Source organism: Canis lupus, chromosome 26, assembly GCF_011100685.1.
Source record: "Canis lupus familiaris isolate Mischka breed German Shepherd chromosome 26, alternate assembly UU_Cfam_GSD_1.0, whole genome shotgun sequence".
Taxonomy (NCBI): domain Eukaryota; kingdom Metazoa; phylum Chordata; class Mammalia; order Carnivora; family Canidae; genus Canis; species Canis lupus.
In genome coordinates, this window is record NC_049247.1 from 24,598,162 (window position 1) to 24,620,353 (window position 22,192).

Genomic DNA, 22,192 nt, shown 5'->3' on the forward strand with positions numbered 1-22,192 from the left:
TATAAGATTCAAAGATGACCAAGAGCTCCTTTAAAAATCATCTAATCTTTTTTTTCCATAGACACTCCCTTTGTTAATATTTGGTAGGCTAGTGAGGAGGAAAACCCTTTGGGATATAGGGGAGGGTATCTAGAGGAATGTTAATCAGTCTTGTTGGTACTCACTTCATTAAAGTGTGATCTTTTCTCTCTTGGCTATTCGCCACCAGTTGCTGTCCTGCCTCTCTGCTTCCTGCTTTATCCTGGGACACGTGGGATTTATACACCTGACCTGCCAGTTCCCAGGGGGCATAGCAGTTACCATACTAGTTGTTTTGTGCTGCACTGAATTGCCTGGGTTTTGTTCCTGGTTCTCATTGTCTAGTGGAACATGAGAAGCATCAAAGATTTTTCTCAAATGAAAGGATAGGATCTGTGCATGTTGGTTCAGGCTAGGCTTTAGGGTCTCAAGAGCTTTCAGGGGGTAGAAATTTCTCACCACTTTGAAGTCTCAAAAGAACTAGTTTGCAGAAACCCAGCTCTTAGACCAAGATTAAGGTGAATGTTAATGTCTTGTGAGAAATGACTGGCACTGAGCTGGGGTACCAGGCTGAGCCCTTCCACTGAATAACTGTGCAGTCTTAAGCAAGTCCTAACTTGTCTGAGGCTGCATACTATAATAAAAATGCAACTGATCCGGTAGTTTCAGAACTTAGGTTTGAGCTCCTCCTGGACCAGCTTTTTAATGGTTAGGTAACTCGAATCTCCTCCTTCAAGCCCATTTTTCTTTCAAAAAAAAATAAAAGGACTGGAAGATGATTTTTAAAGGCACTTCCAGCTTTACCATCTGTTACTGTGCCTGCCCCAGTGGGTTCAGAGATTATTTGAGGGTCACATCACCAGTTATTAAGTTGGGAAAGAGAAGTGTATATAGAAACTGAATATAGGGCAGCCTGGGTGGCTCAGTGGTTTAAGCACCTGCCTTCCGCCCAGGGCATGATCCTGGAGTCCCAGGATCCAGTCCCATGTCAGACTCCCTGCATGGAGCCTGCTCCTCCCTCTGCCTGTGTCTCTGCCTCTCTCTCTCTGTGTCTATCATGAATAAGTAAATAAAATCTAAAAAAAAAAAAAAAAAAACTGAATATATATATTTCATATATATATGAAAAATATGTAGTTTTAGGGATCCCTGGGTGGCGCAGCGGTTTGGCGCCTGCCTTTGGCCCGGGGCGCGATCCTGGAGACCCGGGATCGAATCCCACGTCGGGCTCCCGGTGCACGGAGCCTGCTTCTCCCTCTGCCTGTGTCTCTGAGCCTCTCTCTCTCTCTCTCTGTGACTATCATGAATAAATAAATAAAATCTTTAAAAAAAAAAAAAAAGAAAAATATGTAGTTTTATATATAATATAATATAAAAAATATATAGTTTTAACTAAATATATCTTATGCCAGGATTCAAAAGATCCTGAAAGTGAGAACCTTTGTACTTAGCCCATTTGTTGTAGTTCTCACCCTGTTTGCATTGCACATTTGCAACTTCTTAAAAGCAGCAAATTCCAATAATAACTGAAAGCAGTTTTCTGATTATTAAACACCTAATAAGGGTACCTTATTGTTTGAGGCTGCTAGGGACATTTATTTAATCAAACTCCCTTTCTGGCTTCTGACAATCAGTAGCTACTGTTGATAAGTCTGCAAATATGTGAAGTAAACACTATAGAGGTAGAGGGTGAACGTCCTGGTACAATGAGGTATTTTCCTAGATGAAATATTTCCCAGGCAGACTGGACTCTGGATTGATCTTTCATCAGGCCTCACAGAAATCTCCAGAACTTTGTATTATTATATTTCTCTTGCATACCTTAGAATAAAGGTTGTTAAAGTTGAGACGCCTGGCTGGCTCAGTTGGTGGAACATGCGACTCTTGGTCTTGAGGTTTTGAGTTCGAGCCCCATGTTGGGTGCAGAGCCTACTTTTAAAAAAAAAGTTGTAAGAAAGTTAGGATCCTCAACTGTCAGGGCTGTGGGGAGCTGAAGAAGCCAAGAGTATTCTTTTGAAGAATATCTGGGCTTAAGAAACTGAAGGCTCTGGGTGAATATTTTTGCTCAGGTACTTAACTGAAAAACAGTGTGAATGCTCAATAGATAAACTGAGGCCTATGCATCTATGTGTGACTTTACCCATTGATAGTCATCCTGAGAGCTCGAACACTTATTCAATGGAATCACCCCTGCTGGCTGTTGGACCCCTGTTGGCTTTGGAAATTACCTTTGTAGTTGGCAGTTGGATCCAACTTTTCAGTTGGATTTGCCACACAAAGGAGTGTCTGTTCTACATCAAGTTTTATGGTAGACTCTGGAGATTTGAAGATGATCAAGATGTGGTCTTTGTCCCTTGAGCTAGGAGTGGGGATAGGGGACACAGAGAGGGAGGGCCTGAGGAAACAGAAACATAATGAATTATAATTACAGAACAAATGATATAAAGCAGGTATAGACAAAGTGAAATAAAGTCTCCCTTTGGGGGACCATCAAAGAAGGATAGAAGTATGATTCAGGGAAGAGGCGATAAAGTACCTTAAACACAGAATAGCTTGAGATGTGAATGTCAGGATGCAAGAACATGAATGTGTGCGGCAGAAACAAAATCAAGATGTGATTAGAGCATCCCTTTGTAACAGATGATGAGAAATAAAGGTTCTTTGGGGCTACCTTGTAGAGAGCCATTCATTCCTTTTGATAAATGTTTGTTGAAGGACTACAGTAGGCCAGGGACCTGTCTTGGTTCCCCTTGTCCTTTGGAGCTGAGAATAGCCAACTTTAATGATGTGTGAGGAGTTTGCATTCCTACCTCTGGACCTTTGCACATGGCCTTCCCACTGCCCTGTCCCAGACTCCAGGGTTATCCTTCCCTCCTCTTCTTTGCCTGGTTAATTCATATTTGTCCTTCAAAGCTTAGCTTGAAAACTACTTCCTTAAGGAATACTTGTTTGCCCTACCCCACCCCCATTTTCCTAGTTATGAACTTGATTTCTCCTTCATACCACTTGCCCCAATTATAGTTATATAATTGTTTAATATCTATGTTGAATCTTTTTCTCGTTTGCTGCTCTTTCCCCAGAACAGTGTGGGACCCATAGTTGGCATGGGATAAATATTTGCTGAATGACTGAAGTGTGTCCATTGAATTTAGCAACAAAATGGTCACTTTGGCCCTTGGTAAGACAGTTTCAGAGAAACCGTGGAGGTGGAAGTCAAGATTGCTGTGAGTGGGAAATGAGGAAATGAGGGCAGTGATGTGTAGATAACTTTTTAATATGTGTGACTGTGAAGGGGAGAAAGGTGGTAGCTAGAGCGGAAAACAGGGTCCAGGTTTATTTTTTTCCTTTAAGTGACTTTTTTTTTTTTAAAAGACTTGAACTAATGTAAATGATCATTGGAAGGAGCCATCGGAGAAGGGAGTTGAGCCTTTCTTCTCTAGACACTCTTCAGTGTCCTCAAGGGAGTTGGTGGAGATAATGGAAAGAGCCCATCTTCTGAGAGGTGGGATAGGATGGAATCTAGAACAGGAGTGCTATGTTAAACAGTTGAGCCTTTCTTCTCTAGACACTGGGGAGTCTGGGTGAGCCAACTAAGACTGTGCAGAAGACAGGGAAAAGAAGCCAAAGACCTGAATTCAGGCTGTGATGAAGGACAGGGAAGGATTGGAGAGACATTTGGAAGATGGAAGCAGGTGGATATGAGAGAAGGGAGTAGGGCTCTTGATTTTTGAACCCCTAGAGCCTAGCACACAGCAGGTGCTAAATAAGTGTTGACTGGAGAAAGGGCAGACTCCAGAGGGTGTGTCAATAACAAGTTATCTTAAGTATCCTCATAGTGGAAAGTCCTGATCATTTTTGAATTTTGTAAACAGCCAGAAGTCATTCAGGGCCAAGATGCTGAATTGTTGAATAAGTGGGTGGTCAAGTTAGAGACCATTCCATTGGATTAAAAAGTAAAAATAAGAAATAAGATGTGGTTTAAGGGTAGCCCCGGTGGCACAGCAGTTTAGTGCCGCCTGCAGCCCAGGGCATGATCCTGGAGCCCCGGGATCGAGTCCCACGTCAGGCTCTCTGCATGGAGCCTGCTTCTCCCTCTGCCTGTGTCTCTACCTCTCTCTCTCTCTCTCTCTCTCTCTCTGCATCTCTATGAATAAATAAATAAAATCTTTAAAAAAAAAAAGATGTGGCTTAAAGTAATGAGATTTGCTGGAGGTAGGATATGGCAGTTCACAAATTTACTTCCCTTTAAGAGTTCTAAAAATGTCTCAAACTTATGCCTCTGTAACTTGGGAAATTTATTTGGATGTCTGTCTTCATTGAAAACCTTCTTACTAATTCATTGCTTGCCCACTGTCTGTAACCCGATTTGAATAAGTCTCTCAGACTTTGTGCCATGGAGTTTGTGAGGATAAGGCACTGTCTCAGTCACTACCACACAAAAACCCAAAAAGGCCCCTCCTGAAAGTATGAGAATTTTAGATTCATATGGTGATGGGCATTTATGTCCTATCACTCTGGAACTGGAAAAGAGGAGCAGGTGGGTCAAGGTTTTAAAGCTTTCTGCCAACTTGTCTAACTCATACCCACTGGGGTATGAGGATAGCTGCCTGTGTCTTGTTTGCCCCAGAATGCTGCTGGGCAATCTTGAAGTGTCCGGAGCTATGCATTGTCTATTCATGACCCCTGTGCCTGTGAAACAGGGTTCAGTGACTGTCACCGTGCCTGTGGCAGTCTGGAGTTACCCAGAGAGAACAAAGCTGCATACACGGAGTCCACAAGGGAGTCTTGTAACAACTTTGTCCTGCTTTCTAGGGCTGAGTCAGGTACCACAGCTTGATCTCAGCTGCCTTCTTTTATTTGAAGAAGTTGGCATCTGAGCCACAACAAGAGTATTGTATTTTGTCCCTTTTGGAGGGACATGGATTCACTCTGTATTATTGCCCATGTTAATCTCTCAGCCTATACAGCCCTTCCCCATCCTTTCTCAGCCTCTGGCAAATCTTCCCCATCCTTCGAGGTTTAGCTCAAGTATTAGCTTCCCTTACAGAGACTCTCCTGACTTCCCTAAGTGGAATGAGCAGGAATCCACATGGTGGAGTGAGTGTGGAAAGGGCACAGACTTTAGGATGAGTTGGGCTGAGTTGGAATACTGAATCTGCTGCTTTGCCTTACAGCCCCTAATCCCAGGTTTCAATTCTCCCACCCCCTAAGTGAATTTAATACCTGTTTCACAGAATTGTTTTGGGAATCAAATAAAATTGGGTTTCTGAAAACAAAAGCCTTGGTATATAGGAAGTGTTCATTAAGTGTTCTTTCCCTTCTATACCCATAACTTCTTACTCCGAACTAAAACAGCACTTTCTTCTAACTCTGACATAACATCTAAGGGAAAAATTAAAAGGTGGAGGAAGGGTTCTTTTTCAATGAATTTGCTTCTTGAAGAGCAGAGATGATGTTATCTAGCAGTCTCCTACATAGAGCTTCAAGAGGACCGATGATGTTGGTTGAATGAATGAACTCCTGGACTCAGTTATGGATCTATACAAGCCAGGGCTTTTGAGGAATAGGAAAAGGCAATAACATGTTTAGCCCAGAGAAGTTTTTCTGGGTGCTAGCTGGGAATAGTCATAGGAAGGGCTGACCCTAAAGAGAAAGAGACCTTGTTCATTTCATCTACTCAGAGCTATAATAAGCGAGGGCTGAAATTCTAGGAAAAGGCAAGTTTTGTTTCAGGGGAAAAAGGAACAATCAGAACCATTTCTAAAAAATGAATGAGACTGGGATGCCTGGGTAGCTCAGCGGTTCAGTGTCTTCCTCCGGCTCATGGTGTGACCCTGGAATCCTGGGATCGAGTCCGACATCAGGCTCCCTGCGTGGAGCCTGCTTCTCCCTCTGTCTGTGTTCTCTGCCTCTCTCTGTGTGTCTCTCATGAACAAATAAATAAAATCTTTTTAAAAAATGGAATGAGACTTAATTTTTAAAAAAATTTTTAAAGGGATCCCTGGGTGGCGCAGCGGTTTGGCGCCTGCCTTTGGCCCAGGGCGCAATCCTGGAGACCCGGGATCGAATCCCACGTCAGGCTCCCGGTGCATGGAGCTTGCTTCTCCCTCTGCCTGTGTCTCTGCCTCTCTCTCTCTCTCTGTATGACTATCATAAATAAATAAAAAATAAAAAAAATAAATAAAAATTTTTAAAGATTTTATTTATTTATTCATGAGAGACACAGAGAGAGGCAGAGACTTAGGCAGAGGGAGAATCAGGCTTCCTGTGGGGAACCCGATGTGGGACTCAATCCCAGGACCACGGGATCACCTGAGCTGAAGGTAGACACTCAACCACTATGCCACCCAAGTGACCTGAGACTTAATTTTTGAGGCCATGAATTCCTTGTCCTGGGGAGATGAGCAACCTGGGCTAGTGCTTACGGGAGATCTTGTGGAGGAGGGAATTGTGCATTTATCAGAGCACTGGCCAGCCCTTTCATTTTAAGTCTTAACTCAGTCTTATTCTGCACGATAGGAATCCTTTCCCTGTACCTCCTGCTACTTTGGGCCTCTCAACTTCCTGGTTTTGTGTGCAGGTGAAGATACCTGGAGGTGTCGGGGCTGTGGGGACCATGTTGCTCCAAGCCAGAGGTGGTACAGGACTGTCAACGAAGCCTGGCATAGCTCCTGCTTCCGGTAAGTGGGTCTGTCCTCCTGTCTTTGCCAATGCACTACAAGCCAGCCACTACTTGTTCTAGAAAATACAAAAACAAGGTTCTAACTTGAGAGTTTCCATTTTGAGGGGTAGGGGAGGGATGTGCCAGCGAAGAACACATAACCGAATATCAGGTATGAAAGTGGAAGAGCCATAAATGGGCCAGATATAGCTAGAAGTAGGATGAGGGGATGGGAGCAGTCCTTTCCAGGGTGTCCCAGCACCCTCACTTTACAGATTAGGAAACTGAGGCCCAGAAAGAATGATTTTCCCACAGCTACACTACTGAGTATGTAAGTGCCTCAAGGGTTGTTTTTAGTACAGTTGGCAGAGCCAGCCCTTCACCACAGGATGCCTCCCTAGTTTCCTGCTTTTTGTTATTTAATTTTATTATAGCCTTTAGATTATTGTTTGAAGGCAGCTCAGTTTCTTAAAAATACGTGACTTTAAGGTAGGATTCATTTCTGTTGTCTGAGACTCAGTGTCCTCATCAGAAAAACACGGATATTAAAAATTTATTTCATAGACTCGTTAAGATCAAATGAAATCATATATGCCAGGGGCCCAGCTCATGGTAGGCACCCACTGAATGGTTATTTATTTCCCTGTGAGATTGGAATCTTCAAGAGTGGGAGCTTGTCTACATTCTCCAGAACATAAAACAGTGCCTGGCCTACAGTCATTCCACATTGGAGGCTGGGTGGGCACGTGTGCCCTCGTGGTCTGAAGTGGTAGGGCTTTTGCTCACATCTTGAGAATGAGACAGACTGTAGACAGGCACCATGCGCTGTAGATTCCAGCTCCCACACACAGCTTGTGTTGCAAAGCATCCCCCGTGCTGATACCAAGTAATTTAATTGACCTTTAAGCACTTGCCTCCACCCAGGAACCATGTGGGGGGTTGGCCTAGAGAGCTCTGCCCTCTGGAAGAGTTGGAGAGGAACTAGCATTTTTCTGCCCTTTCAGCTCTAACTCCGAATTTTCCAGTCTTCTCTGTGGATCTAATTACCTTGGTTCTTCCTTTTACCCTCAGCAAAGTTGATTCTTAGTAAGCATTGGAGCAGAGTGTCAAAGCTATAATGGATACTATAGATAAAGCCTTTGGCTAGCCCTTTCATTTAGAACTGAAGCAAATTCTAATGAGTTCCTAGGCCAAGGCTCCCCTTGGCACCTAACCCATATGGTCATATTTATTTCTGCTGTTTTCCTATTTATGTTAATACTTTCTATCCAAAATAAGCAGGACAGAGTAGAACAAGCTAATTTTTGGAAATTCTGGATTCTCCTAGCACAAAAAATTCAGAAGCAGAAGAGACCACCTATTGTGTGACACAACCCCTCCATATCACAATTGAGAGGCCTGAAACCAAAAAGACAAGGAGCTACAAAGACAGGTCATGGATGACTAGAGCTGACCTTAGAACTGAAGTTTTGGGTCATTTGTGGGTCTGATCAGACGCTAGCTTGTTAGGGAGTGTGTGTGTGTGTGTGTGTGTGTGTGTGTGTGTGTGTGTGTAGAGAAAAACACACATACATGCTCAGAAAGAAGTAAGGCACATTATCATGATGGATGAGTGCAGGCTCTGGAATGAGACTGGTTTTAAATCCTGGCTTTGCAATTTAACTGTCCTTGGGTGACTGCCCTGAACTTTAGGCACCTCATCTGTAAAATGGGGACAAGTACTCATCCCACAGGTTGTCAGAGAGAATTAAATGTGATAACCTATATAAAGTGCTCAGCATAGCATCTGACACATAGGATACAGATAATAATCAGTAGCTGTCACTTTGTATTATATAGTAAGTGTACGTCTGTATACACCTACATGAATGCATTTATTATTCTTATTACACACCCACTGGTCTTCTAATGTGGAGCCTCAGAGATTAAGGTTAACTTTGAACTACTCTGGCACAATTACACCAAAGATCATGCCTGTAGGGGAAGTAGAGCATCTGGGGTAGGTCTCCTATTTATAGCTTTGTCTCAAGGACATAGTCTCTCTAATCCAGCTGTATTGAAGGAGTGCATTTCCTGACTCCTGAGCTTTCCCATGGAAACTGGATGACATGAAGTCCTCAGATGGAGCCTGATAATTTGCCCTGGGGAGACTATCTACTTTGTACCCAACTGACTTTTGCCCAGATTGGGCAAAAGATCTTGGAGGAAGATCTTCAGGGCTGGGAACAACTGTATCTGACTACATAAGTAACCTGGTTATAAGGAGCACGAGGCATCAGCCTGAATAGTCTTTTAAAATCTCTGATGAATTCAGAGTGTCTGGACATAGGCTGCTGATAGCAAGACCCTCCCTTGCTTCCAGCCTTCCAGCCATTCGTACTTCATGATTCCCTTCCAGCCTTGCTCTTACCCAGTTGAGTTAGTTACAATAAAGGAAATGACTTTTCTTTTCCTCTTCCCCCACATCTTTGTTTTCCTAGTCACAGGGTGGAGCTAGATATTCAATGGAGAAATTGCTGGGGTTTGGCCCAAACTCTCCTCCCTTCTCCTTACATTTCCCCTCCCCCATCCCTCCATCTGCAGTCACATTTGCAATCCTGCCTCTGATAGCCTTCCACCAGGTTCTCAGGTGCCTGGGAGAATAGAAAGTCACTGAAGGCTGGAACCTGGGACTGTACAGCAGAGGCCAGCTGACAAACCTCCTGGAAGTAGCTTAGTCTGATGCAGTTGGGTTTTTGTCTAGGATCCTTCTGATCCCTGGATGCTTGTCTGTCTAGCCCTCCTACTTTCTCTCCTCAACCTTCCCAACAGGCCTGTTTGGACTCTAAGTACCTCTGTCCTCTCCTTTCCCTGAACAGTACCACTGGTTCTAGAATTGGGGCCATTGTCTCTGAAGCTGTCTGGAACTGGGGAAGGCCAAGGAAACAGCCAGACTGCATGTTGTTTGTAGCTGAGGTCAAACTATGGAGCTGGCATGTTTTATGGGGACTTGGCATGTTGGCAAACCAAAGAACCTTGACAAGTTTTCTGATGATTTCACCCTCAACAGAAGTACTTATCTAAAGAGGGGGAGGTTGTAGGAAGAGGGAAAACTGCCTCTATTAATTAGTCTTTATCACCCTTCCCTGGGACTCTCTTTCTTGACCTGGTTCCTAATGGCATTGTCAGAAGAAAAACAAACAAACAAACAAACAAAAAAAAACAAAACCCATACTTAAGGCTCCCAGGAACCCTTCAGGGCCTCCTTTCTCAGGATCTCAGATACAGACTCTTTGAGCTTTCTCTTTTGAGAAGTGATTTCTAATGCCTGTGCTCTGGAAAAGGAATAATACAAAGAGAAAGCTGTTGGGAGCCTGGGTGGCTAAGTGGTTGAGTGTCTGCCTTTGGCTCAGGTCGTGATCCTGGGGTCCTGGGATCGAGTCCCGCATCGGGCTCACTGAAGGGAGCCTGCTTCTCCCTCTATCTATGTCTCTGCCTCTCTGGGTCTCTCATGAATAAATGAATAAAATCTTTAAAAAAAAAATAGAAAGCTGTTGCTGTTGTCACTTCATTGGTCAATAGACCATTTCCGCTAAATTTGTGACTCCAGGAAAGGCGAGTGAAGAAATTGTACACGTAGCAACCAGAGACTATGGTGTAATGGGCTGGGTGACAACAGGATATCTTCTTTTTTTTTTTTTTTTTTTTTTTAAGATTTTATTTATTTACTTATTCATGAGAGACACAGGCAGAGGGAGAAGCAGGCTCCATGCAAGGAGCCTGACGTGGGACTCGATCCCGGGACTCCAGGATCACGCCCTGGGCCAAAGGCAGGCGCCAAACCACTGAGCCACCCAGGGATCCCCAACAGGATATCTTCTATGATGCTGAAAGTCATGCTCACTTTTCTCACCCACACCCGCCACCTAAACAAGTGCAGTACATCATAATTATAGTAAGAGCTACCGTTTATTGAGTGTTTATTATGTATAGACACTGTACTAATAAGAATTACACATTTGAATAATCTAACTGAATCCTTTTTTAAAAAGATTTATTTATTTATTTGTTTGTTTGTTTGTTTATTTATTTCAGAGACAGCCAGACAGATAGTATGAGGGGGAGGGTAAAAGGGACAGGGAGAAAGAGAAGCTCAGCGGGGAGCCTGATGTGGGACTCGATTTCACAACCCATGAATCATGACCTGGCCAAAACCAAGAGTCAAGTCAGATGCTTAACCAACTGAGCCACCCAAGTGCCTCGTCTAACTTAATTCTTTTAACAGTGTAATAACTATAGTACTGGTCATACCTATTTTACAAATAGAGAAAGTTACTTACTCACAGTCATGGAGCTAGTAAGTAGCATACCTGAGATTTGAACTCAGGCATTCTGACTCCTTGCTTTACATTCCTGAATATGGTCGTGTCATTTAACCTCCCTGAAGTTTGCTTTCCTCTTCTGTACCTTCAGAGTAAAAACACTCACCTTGCCTGCCATACACTAGTGGTGTCAAATAACATCAAAGGGTATGGTGCAAAGGCTTTATGAACTCTCAAGTGTCAATAAAAGTGTTGTTACATTTCTCCTGGGTCTCTGGCCTCCTGGCATGGGAGTCTGTGGAACAACCCTGCCCTCTGCTGTTGTAATGTTGATGTTGCTGCTGGATTTATGAACCCAAGCTTTTGATTCTAGTTTGCTTATTTGTCTAGTATATCTCTAAGGAAACAGCCAGCCAGCAACTCCTTAAGGCTGGCTGTTAAACAGGGAACTGGGGCATGCCTGACAGGACAGCCACCTGGGCCTTCCTCAGCCTCCACAAGAGACTCCAGCTTGAACACACTGTGGGACTCCTAGTATGTAGCAGCAGTATGTGACCTTCAACATGCCTTAATACTGCTCTGTTTTTGGAAAGAGAGAATGAAGATTCCAAAGAAACCCCACAGTTACTGTCTGGGGCAGAGATGAAGAGGTGCAGGGTGGAGCCAGGGATGGATGACATATTTATTAAGCATTACATTGGGAATTTGATTAATAAATTTGCACTTTGATTATCTGATTCAACTCTTACAGTAACCCTACAACCCCATTTTACACAAAAACAGGAAGGTCCAAAAAAGTAGAACTTGCTCAGAGTCACACGCATTTGAACTCAGATCTCCCTGGCTCTGAAGAGGGTCCTCTTTCCATTGGGACTCCCCAGAAAGAGTAGTAGACTTGGCGTCAGAAGAGCTAGATTTGAGTCTTTATTGAGCCAAGCTGGCTGTACAACTGTTGGCAAGCTCCTGTGTCACTATGAGCTTTAGTTCCTAATCAATAAGATGTAATAAAAGTAATCCACCTCATGAAGTAGTTGTGAGGATCACAGAGGTGATGGATAAGAAAACACTCTGAAAACCTGAGGATGGTATAATGTAAAGGATTATCAGCAAGCAGCATATAGGCAACTTTGTGCTGCTTACATTAGCAGTTCACATACAGTTTTGAGCATCATTTGCTATATTAAAGGCAGCAAATTAGATGCTATTCGGGATACAGATTTAGCATAGTAGCCTGGTCTCCTAACTGGCTCCCTCAGCTGAAAAACAGGTAATAATGTGGAGCATTTCTAATAATGGGCTCTGGTCTGGTTTCCATTCTCATTCCTTTGAAACAGTGTTCCCTTAGTAAGTTTCCAGGGGACAGCTGCATCGGTCCATCAGCTGCTCTTCAGGCTTTATTTTGTATGACCTCCCAAATTGCACTAGAGATTGTAGAGACAAGCGAATGAGAGTTTGGAGTCAACCTGTTTGAGTTTCCATCCCAGTTTATCTTGAGTCAGCTGACCTTGAATTTCTTTGCCAGTCTCCTCATCTAGAAAAGGGGAAATGAAATGCTTCCTACCTCAAAAGAGTGTTATGCAAATTTTTAAAAAAGATTTTTATTTATTTATTCACGAGAGACAGAGAGAGAGAGAGAGAGAGAGAGAGAGGAGAAGCAGGTTCCATGCAGGGAGCCTGATGTAGGACTTGATCCTGGAACTCTGGGATTATGCCCTGAGCCAAAGGCAGATATTCAACCACTGAGCCACCCAAGGTGTCCCTGTTATGCAGATTAAATTTGATCATGTATTTAAAGCCCTTCACACAGTGCCTGGTCATAATTAGGACTTAATAGACATTAGCATTTATTATTAGTGTCTTTGTCGCTCTTGAAACATTCTCTTCCCTTGGCTTCCATGACATTCCATACTCTCCTGGTTTTCCCCCCACTTTTCTGGTCGTTCTACTTTGCTTATCTTCTATCCAGTTCTGAATTGTTGCTGTTTCTCCAGGCACAGTCTGTTTCTCCCTAGGCCATGTCACCAACAGCTATGGCTTCTATTGTCCTCCACACACTGAAGACCCCAATATTCATATCTACAGTCCAAACCTTTCCACTGGGCTCTAGTCCTGTCTTTGTCAATTTCCCCTGTCCATTTGAATGTCTTCCAGGCATTTCAGATCCAGCTAGCCTTTCAATCTTCCTCCTAAAACTAGCTTCTCTTCAGTATAACCTGTCCGGTTGAATGGCATGACCATCCGCCCTACTGCCTAAGTCAGAACCTGGAAGTACTTCTTAATACCTCTTTTCTCTTATCCCATATCCACACCTGTCAGTTTTATCTCCAGGTGATATTTTGAATGCATCCATGTCTATTTCTCTTACGACCACTCTATTCCAGGCTGCCATTGTGTCTTCCCTGGATAACTGCAGTCGCCTTCTAATCCATCCTCCATAAAGAAGCCAGAGTGAATGACCTTAAAAAAAAAATCTGACCATGTCACACTGCCATCTCTCCATCCTTATATTAACTCCATCACGTTGCAGGACTCTTAAATAAAGACCAGTCCTTAATGTGGTCTGGTCTCTCCTAGCCTCCTGCTCTCTCGCTACTTCACTCTCAATGTTCTTCACAAGGTCCAGAACACATCCTGCTTTCTTCTCAAAGACCATTGTTCCTGCTGTTCTCTCTGCCTGGAATGACCCCTCACTCTCCTTTGGGCTAATTAACTCCTGCTCATCCTTCAGATCTTTACTTGGATGTCAGAGAAATAGTTATAAAATAGGTCATGGCCCCTGTTTTATGCTTTATTTTTTTTAAGATTTTATTTATTTACTCATGAAAGAGAGAGGCAGGGACACAGGCAGAGGGAGAAGCAGGCTCCTCGAGAGGAACCCGATGCAGGATTTGATCCCAGGACTCCAGGATCATGCCCTGAGCCGAAGGCAGACGCTCAACCACTGAGCCACCCAAGGCGTCCCTGTTATGCAGATTAAATTTGATCATGTATTTAAAGCCCTTCCACACAGTGCCTGGCCATAATTAGGACTTAATAGACATTAGCAGGGACACCTGGCATCCCTATTTATGCTTTCATAGACTTTCTGTTTGAAGCTTTTTTTTTGGTTTTAATTTTATATTTATTCATTTGATCATCTCCTTAATGACATCCTGAGACCTCTAATATTCTGTAAGTAAGTATAACCTAGTCATGGCTATGGGACATTTTGCCCCCCATTGTGTCACCACTGAGCACATTGTTGGCATGGGGAAGATATTTATTGAATGAATTGCCAGAGGTGGCCAAGAGATATGATGTAAGTGAGGCCTTTCCCTGCCCTTCCCCTTCCCCTTCCCCACATCCTTCCCTTAGCAGCCACTGTGGCTGCAGTTACTGTAAGTGGCAGAGAGGAGTAAGTTCCAGACATTGGGTTGTTTTGGAAAATTGCCTGCAAGTGTTGAGATGAGAAGTTAAAGCTTTGTCTTCTTCCCCTAAAGGAGACAGAGAGGATGACCTAGCAGTCTTGTCCAGTAGCAAGTCTTGAGCTGTACTTCTCTGTAAGTATCAGCCAGACACGAAGAAACTCTGGAGAGAACAGTAGGGAAGAATGAGTTTAGCTACTCTAGACCAAACTAATTATGAATTGAAATCCAGCAAAAATTTTAGCCATAAGTTTCAATTCTAGTCATAAGTTTGTTTGAGGGGGAGAGAGGGTAGAGGGAGAGAGAAAATCTTAGAGGGGCTCGATCCCACAACCCTGAGATCATGACCTGAGCCAAAATCAAAAATGGGATCCTTAACTGACTGAGCCATCCAGGCACCCTATTTTTTTAACTTATTTATTTGAGGACGATAGAGAGCACAGGGGGAGAGACAGAGGGAAAGGGAGAGAGAGTCTTAAGCAGACTCCATGCTGAGCATGAAGCCCAGTGTGAGGCCCAACATGAGATTATGAGACCACAACCTGAGCCAAAACCAAGAGTGGGACGCTTAACCAACTGCCACCTAGGTCCCCCTATTTATTTGTTTTTTATATTTTATTTTATTTTTTTTTAATTTTTATTTATTTATGATAGTCACACAGAGAGAGAGAGAGAGGCAGAGACATAGGCAGAGGGAGAAGCAGGCTCCATGCACCGAGAGCCCGACGTGGGATTCGATCCCGGGTCTCCAGGATTGCGCCCTGGGCCAAAGGCAGGCGCTAAACCGCTGCGCCACCCAGGGATCCCTGTTTTTTATATTTTATTTATTTGTTTTATTTTTTTAAAATGTTTTTTTTTTTATTTTTATTTATTTATGATAGTCACAGAGAGAGAGAGAGAGAGAGAGGCAGAGACACAGGCAGAGGGAGAAGCAGGCTCCATGCACCGAGAGCCCGACGTGGGATTCGATCCCAGGTCTCCAGGATCGCGCCCTGGGCCAAAGGCAGGCGCCAAACCGCTGTGCCACCCAGGGATCCCCTATTTATTTGTTTTAAATATTTTTTTATTTATTAGAGAGAAGCGAGAGCACGAACAGTGGGGAGGAGCAGAGGGAGAAAGAGAAGCAGACTCCCCGCTGAGCAGGAACCCCCCCCCCCCCCCCAGTGTAGGGCTCAATCCCCGGACCCAGGTTCACGACCTGAGCCAAAGGCAGATGCTTAACTGACTGAACCACCCAGGTGCCCCTGTTTTTTATATTTTAGAAAGCTTTGAAGGACAGCATTAGGTGAAGATGTACAGTAAAGTATAGTGTGGGAAAAAGTGGAATACTTAATAATAATATCTTTTACTTATGGGTGATTTTTGGCAGGGAGGGGGGAGTAGGTTGGCGATTCTCCAAGAAGTTGGAAATGAAGTTTGTCCTCTAGGGTTTATTTTATTATTTTTTTTAAAGATTTATTTATTTATTTATGATAGACATAGAGAGAGAGAGGCGCAGAGACACAGGAGGAAAGAGAAGCAGGCTCCATGCCAGAAGCCCGATGTGGGACTCGATCCCGAGACTCCAGGATCGGGCCCTAGGCCAAAGGCAGGCGCTAAACCGCTGAGCCACCCAGGGATCCCTGTCCTCTAGGGTTTAAACTACTCAGATCTACATGTAATAAGAGCAGTATCATGTGGTCATTAAGAGCACAGACTCTAGAACCAGATTACTTGGGTTCAAATACTGATTCTTTCATTTATTAGTTGTGCATATTGGGCAAGTTACTACCTTTTCTGTCCTTCATATCCTCATCTCTAAAATGGAGATGATAAACCTTCTCCCTAATTCCTAATGGAGCGGTAAATGAGGAAAGTCCTGTGTAGTACGGGTAGTAACAGAGTCTCACATGGAGTGAGCGCTGATAAGCGTTAGCCATTTGTTATTAGCTACTAGAGAGCCAAATGCCCCTCAGAGCTGAATATATGAATCGGTGATTGTTACGTATCTGAAGAAGTAATGCATTTTTTTTTTCAATTAAAAATTAGTTTAAAAGTCAGTGGAATAATGAGTGGCCAGCAGTGAAACAGAAAGTGAAAAGTTAGTGAAGCAAAACTAGTAGCATGTCCAGTTAAAAATATTGAATCTGGATTTGGTCTCCAGAAGGGGGTTCTTTGGTGTAGACAGGGCTGGTTTGGCTGGCTCGCTAGTGCCAGAATGAAATTTCTCTCCATGGATGCTTATTGCTCTTTAGGTTCATGCCAACAGAACAACCTTCTGATGCCTAATTCAGCTTCTTGGGCTTCTTGATAACAGGAAGGGTCTGGAGATAGTACCTGTATAGAGGATGTAGGTATTTTAATTCCAACTGTGAATTTATAAATGGTCTGTGGGGTTGATAAGCGATTAGAGCCATTGTAGGATGTCTAACCCTTGCAGAGTACCATGAAGTCCTGTTTCTGGACCTCCCAGGCCAAAAACGAGGCCTGAATTAGGGTCATTTACCAAGGTAATGATAGCCTTGGAGAGGTCTTTGGGTGGCCAGCCAGTCAACCTTTCTCTGACCACAACCTCTTCCTTGTGTCTCTCTTCAATATTGGCCTACTGCTGGAATATTTATTTACTTACTTACTTACTTACCAACCTAAATCCTTCCTTTTACAGAGGAAGAAATTAAAGCCCAGGAAAGTTTAATGGCTTGCCTCAGCTCACACAGCAAGTCTATTTTTAGCCAGCTCAGATTATCAGGTCTTCTCTTTCAGGCCAGGGCTCTCCTCCTGGCATTACCTGGAGACTTATTAAAGTATCCAAAGCATTTTTTTTCTGGTGCATCCAGGAGAAGAATGTCTATATAAACACAGCTGTGGACACTGAATGTTGGACATTCAGTTATATTATAGAGCAACAGGAGATGATTATCTATAAGAGGTCACAACATCATTCTTTTTTTTTTTTTTTTTTCACAACATCATTCTTAACTGCTTACAGCCCATACAGGCAGATCTCAGCTGTTAAAATGACCAGCTCAGTAGAGATGTTGCTTGTTAATGAAGCTATAGTTTGCTGTTAGTGAACACTAGCTGGCCAGCAGACTTCATGTGGACACATCTGCAGCCAGTGTAGACTTGAAACATAAATGCCCGTTCAAGGAGACATATATATTGACAACTAAAGACCAGCACTGTCTTTGGTGATTTAGGCTTTATGTTCCATTCATTGGGAACCTCTGCTTGCTTAAACACCTCTGATAACTCTTCACTGCCTGTGGGTGACTCTCACCTGACAGATCTGCCTCTTGAGGATCTGCCCTTGCCCTCTCCCACCATCCTAGCCTCCTCTCTGATAATCCTTCACACATGCCCTGCACTGCATCTTATGGACCATACTCTGTTATACCTTAGTACATTTACATATGTTGTTCCTTCAGGCTGAAATGCCTCTTGTCTGCCTGGTAATCAGCCTTTAGATTCAACTGATAGATCTTGTCCCCTGTGAAAGAGCCTTGCCAAATCCTTTTTTTCTTTTTAAGATTTATTTATTTATTTATTTATTTATTTATTTATTTATTTATTTATTCACAAGAGACACAGAGAGAGAGGCAGAGACACAGGCAGAGGGAGAAGCAAGCTCCATGCAGGGAGCCCAATGTGGGATTCGATCCCAGGACTCCAGGATCACACCCTGAGCCAAAGGCAGATGCCCAACCGCTAAGCCACCCAGGCATCCCAGCCTTGCCAAATCTACCCTGAACCTTCCCCATCAAACAGAGGAGACTTTCTTCCTCTTTGTTATTATTATACCTCAATTATTGCCCTGTCGATATTTGTTTACACATCTAACATCACTCTTAGCATAAGAAATTCTCTTTGTATCTTAGAGCTTAGCCGAGTGCCCAGAGTGCAGTGGGTGCTCAGTGTTTGTTGGACAAATGATGTTTTTGTCAAATGACCACCTTTCTCTTTGGACATGTGGATGAAGCCCTTTCAGTATGCATCATCACCATCATTTTTGCTCTGCAGTATTCTCCCAAGCAGGAGCTTTCCTTCTGAAATGAGAGTATGGAGTAAGATCTCTGTCTATAAATGTCATTATAAAGCCTGAAACCATCAAAGCTCAAAGGATGGCATGGCTTCTACATTGTGGCAGCTAATTTGCCTTGAATTTTTCCCCCAAGGACTAGAATCCCCCTTCCTGGGCAGTACTGGAGGGGTGCTAACAAATTCTCCTTCATGTTCGTCACTATTACCAGTAAAAACCTTCTGAGTACCTCAGGCCAGGTTTTTTATTTATTAGAGAGAAGCGAGAGCACGAGGTTTGAGGATAGTTTTCTTCTGTCAGTCATCTTCTGGTCATATCTTCCTGAGGCTGCTCTGTGGTGATCCTGCTTAGATCAGAGGGTGTCCACTGGGCTCCCATCAGTAGCACTGACTCTTACAGCAGCATCAGCTATTTCTGAAATTGACTAATTCAGCCCTTGTGTTTTGTTTCAGTTCCAAAGGTGGTCTTTTCATGAGATCACCCTATATACTGGAGTCATCTTTTCCTACAATACCCTGAGTACCACTACAATGTCACTGAAAAAAAAGAGAGGCAGCTATGGGGTTACAAATGAGTAAGAATAGCACCAGGATGGTGAAAGTCCCCAGCGATCCAAGGCTTTCCAAAATTTCAACCACTAAACATTTATTTTTTTTTAAATATTTTCTTTATTTTATTCATGAGAGAAACAGAGAGAGAGACAGAGACAGAGACAGGCAGAGGGAGAAGCAGGCTCCATGTAGGGAGCCCGACATGGGACTCGATCCCAGGTCTCCAGGATCACGTCCTGGGCTGAAGGCGGCGCTAAACCGCTGAGCCACCTGGGCTGCCCCTAAACATTTATTTTTTAAGCTTAATTCAGAATAAGAAAGTGAACAACTTATCTTTGAATCATTTCCTCATTTGTAGCTGGGAGGGTAATAGCGATCTATCCTGCTCACCTCTCAAGGTTAGTAGTGTGAAGGCAACCGGGTGGCTCAGCAGTTTAGCGCCGCCTTCGGCCCAGGTGGAATCCTGGAGACCTGAGATTGAGTCCCGTGTTGGGCTCCCTGCATGGAGCGTGCTTCTCCCTCCGCCTACGTCTCTGCCTCTCTCTCTCTCTCTCTCTCTCTGTCTCTCATGAATGAATGAATAAATAAATAAATAAATAAATAAATAAATAAATAAATAAATAAATAAATAAAATCTTTAAAAAAAAAAAAAGGTTAGTGTGAGAGAAGGATGAAATCAAGTGGAAGAGCCCATAGGAAAGAATAAAGTAGTAGATTCAGTATTCAGTGTGCATCAGAGATACTGGGGCTTGTTTAAAATACAGATTCTTGGACACGGTCTCAGCAATCCATACTATGTAGGCTTCAGTTAAGGCCCCAGAATCTCATTTTCAGCAAACTGTCCCTGAGAGTCTGATGCACTCTTCTCTCTACCACATTTCAGAAATACTGTTGCAAATCAAATAGCAAGTGTAAAATAGTTATTTGAGACAACTTTACTGCTTGAACCTGGAATCCAAAGATTTGGGTTAAATCCCAGCTCTGCCAATTCCTAGACCTGTGACCTTGAATCACAGCCTTCTCTATGAACCTTATTTCCTCATACATAGAAAGGAGATGGCAACCTCAACCTCACCAAGTTTCAAGAATTAAATGAAAGCGTATGTGAGCAAGCCTACCTCAGTGCCTAACTCATGGAACTTAGTGTTTTGCAGAGTGGGAACCAAGTGTCCACAACTTCTGGAATGTGGTGTCATATTAACAAACACCCAGCAAAAGATAATCTTTGGCATCCATCTTAAGTGTCATGGAAATCTGGATAGAACCTTAGAGAGTTAGTCCAATCCTTTGATTTACAGCTCATGAACTTAAAACTAGGAAGGGAGGATGGGAAGCTCAAGATGCATAAGGATACCCAATCACATGAAATGTGTTTAGTTTTTAGATGGAAAATTATGTCCCAGTATACTGAAAAAAGAAAAAAAATGAAAAATCTTTGTAGCATAGTAGTGGAACCACTATTAGTAACTTTTGAGAAACTTCAGAGAATGGGGACAGTATCCAAGTATTTTGATTATTTGATCCACACCTGCTATATAACAGGGATCCATTAGCAAAATAAAGGCAGAAATAGCTAACTGATTCAGTTTTCAAAAAGAAGGAAAAAGTAAACTCATAATCCTTTTGACTTTTGATCAAATTAATCCTTTTGATCAAATTCTAGTGAATTCTATGGAATTTTGCAGATGATAGAATAGATGGACAGTGAACACTTAGAAGAGAGCCCATCACTAGGATTCAGTGGTAGTGAATTAGTCATGACTTCATGTTTTCACTGGATTGGAAGTCATGAGACACTCTCTTGATTTCCACAAGGCATTTGGCAAGTTCTGACAGTAAGAATGTGAGCAGGAAACCTAGAAAAATCAGGTGCAGGAATTCAACACACCCAGCAGTTTGAGGCCCTGTATTGGAGAGGTGAGATTCCTAAACACCTTGCTAGGGCTCACGCTGAGAAAAAGGCATGGGATTTGAGGTCAGCAAGGCAGCTTTTAATCTCAGTCTTGCACTTCCCAGCAGTAACCTTGGATGAATCACCTAACACCTCTTGACTTCCCTTACCCGGTCTGTGCTATATAGGTATACCTTGTGAAGTTGTTGCAGGGATTAAACTAGATGAAGTATTTTCATTTTCTGTAAACTGAAAATGCTTTATAAACCTTAGTTACCATCATCACTCTAGTACTGTAGTTGCTCATAAGGGAGTTCCTGAGTCATATGTTTATGTAGTGGGCATCTCTGGGTGCAATGTGAATCTGCTATGGGCCGCATGTAGTTTGATCTGGCACTAGACAGATACTGGCTTAGAGCCCTTCCTGTGTGTGGTGCTTAGGGACACATGAAGGGAACTCTTCCCGGAGGAGATGGAGTGCTCTGTTGGAACTGGACCTGGAAAAAGGAGGAGACATCCACCAGCCTGAAGATGGAAGACATTACAGGAGGAACTAAGATGGCAAAGGCTTGGGAAAACCTATGTGGCTGGGTCAAGAAGTGGAATGGGGCAGGAGGTAGCCAGCTTAACCCTAATGGGGAAGCTGGATATATAGCCCCAGGAGAGTAAGTGGCTTAGTCAGTTAAGTGGCCAACTCTTGATTTCAGTTTAGGTCATGATCTCAGGGTTGTGGGATTGAGCCTCATATCAGTGGGGAGTCTGCTTCTTTCCTCCCTCTCCTTCTGTCCCTCCCCCTGCTCTCCTGTGCACCTTACCCCCCCCCCCCAAATAAATAAATCTGGAAAGAAAGAAAGAAGAAGAAAGAAGGAAAGAAGGGAAGAAAGAAAGAAAAAGAAAAAGAGAAAGAAAAGGAAAGAGAAAGAAAAGGAAAGAGAAAGAAAGAGAGAGAAATAACCCCAGGAGTCTGAGGTGTAGTACACCAGGTAGGCTTTGCCTTTGGACAGGGGTACTAGGGGGAAAATGTGAGGAAGTGGGACTTGGGGCTCCTTTTTTTTTTTATTTAAGATTTTATTTATTGGGCCATCTGGGTGGCTCAGTAGTTGAACATCTGCCTTTGGCTCAGGTCAGGATCCCAGGATCCCGGGATCGAGTACCACATCAGGCTCCCCACAGGGAGTCTGCTTCTCCCTCTGCCTATGTCTCTACCTCTGTCTCTCTTGTCTCTCATGAATATAAAAATAAAAAGCACACATAAGTGTAAAAAAAAAAAAATGGAAACAGTATCAAAATGGGCAGCCCCTGTGGTACAGGGGTTTAGCGCCGCCTGCAGCCCAAGGTGTGATCTTGG

The 22,192-nt window shown here is 43.3% G+C and overlaps 1 protein-coding gene across 2 annotated transcripts in view; it reads left to right on the forward strand.

Moving 5' to 3' along the window:
* LIMK2 (LIM domain kinase 2) overlaps window positions 1-22,192 on the forward strand; it is a 59,849-nt gene that overhangs the window by 5,484 nt on the left and 32,173 nt on the right. Inside the window, exons 2-3 of one of the 2 annotated variants that reach the window (XM_038575684.1) lie at window positions 6,599-6,698; window positions 8,007-8,111. In XM_038575684.1, coding sequence (XP_038431612.1) covers window positions 6,599-6,698; window positions 8,007-8,111 — 205 coding nt within the window. The remainder of the gene's footprint in view (window positions 1-6,598; window positions 6,699-8,006; window positions 8,112-22,192) is intronic. The other variant, XM_038575685.1, reaches the window with a different exon arrangement.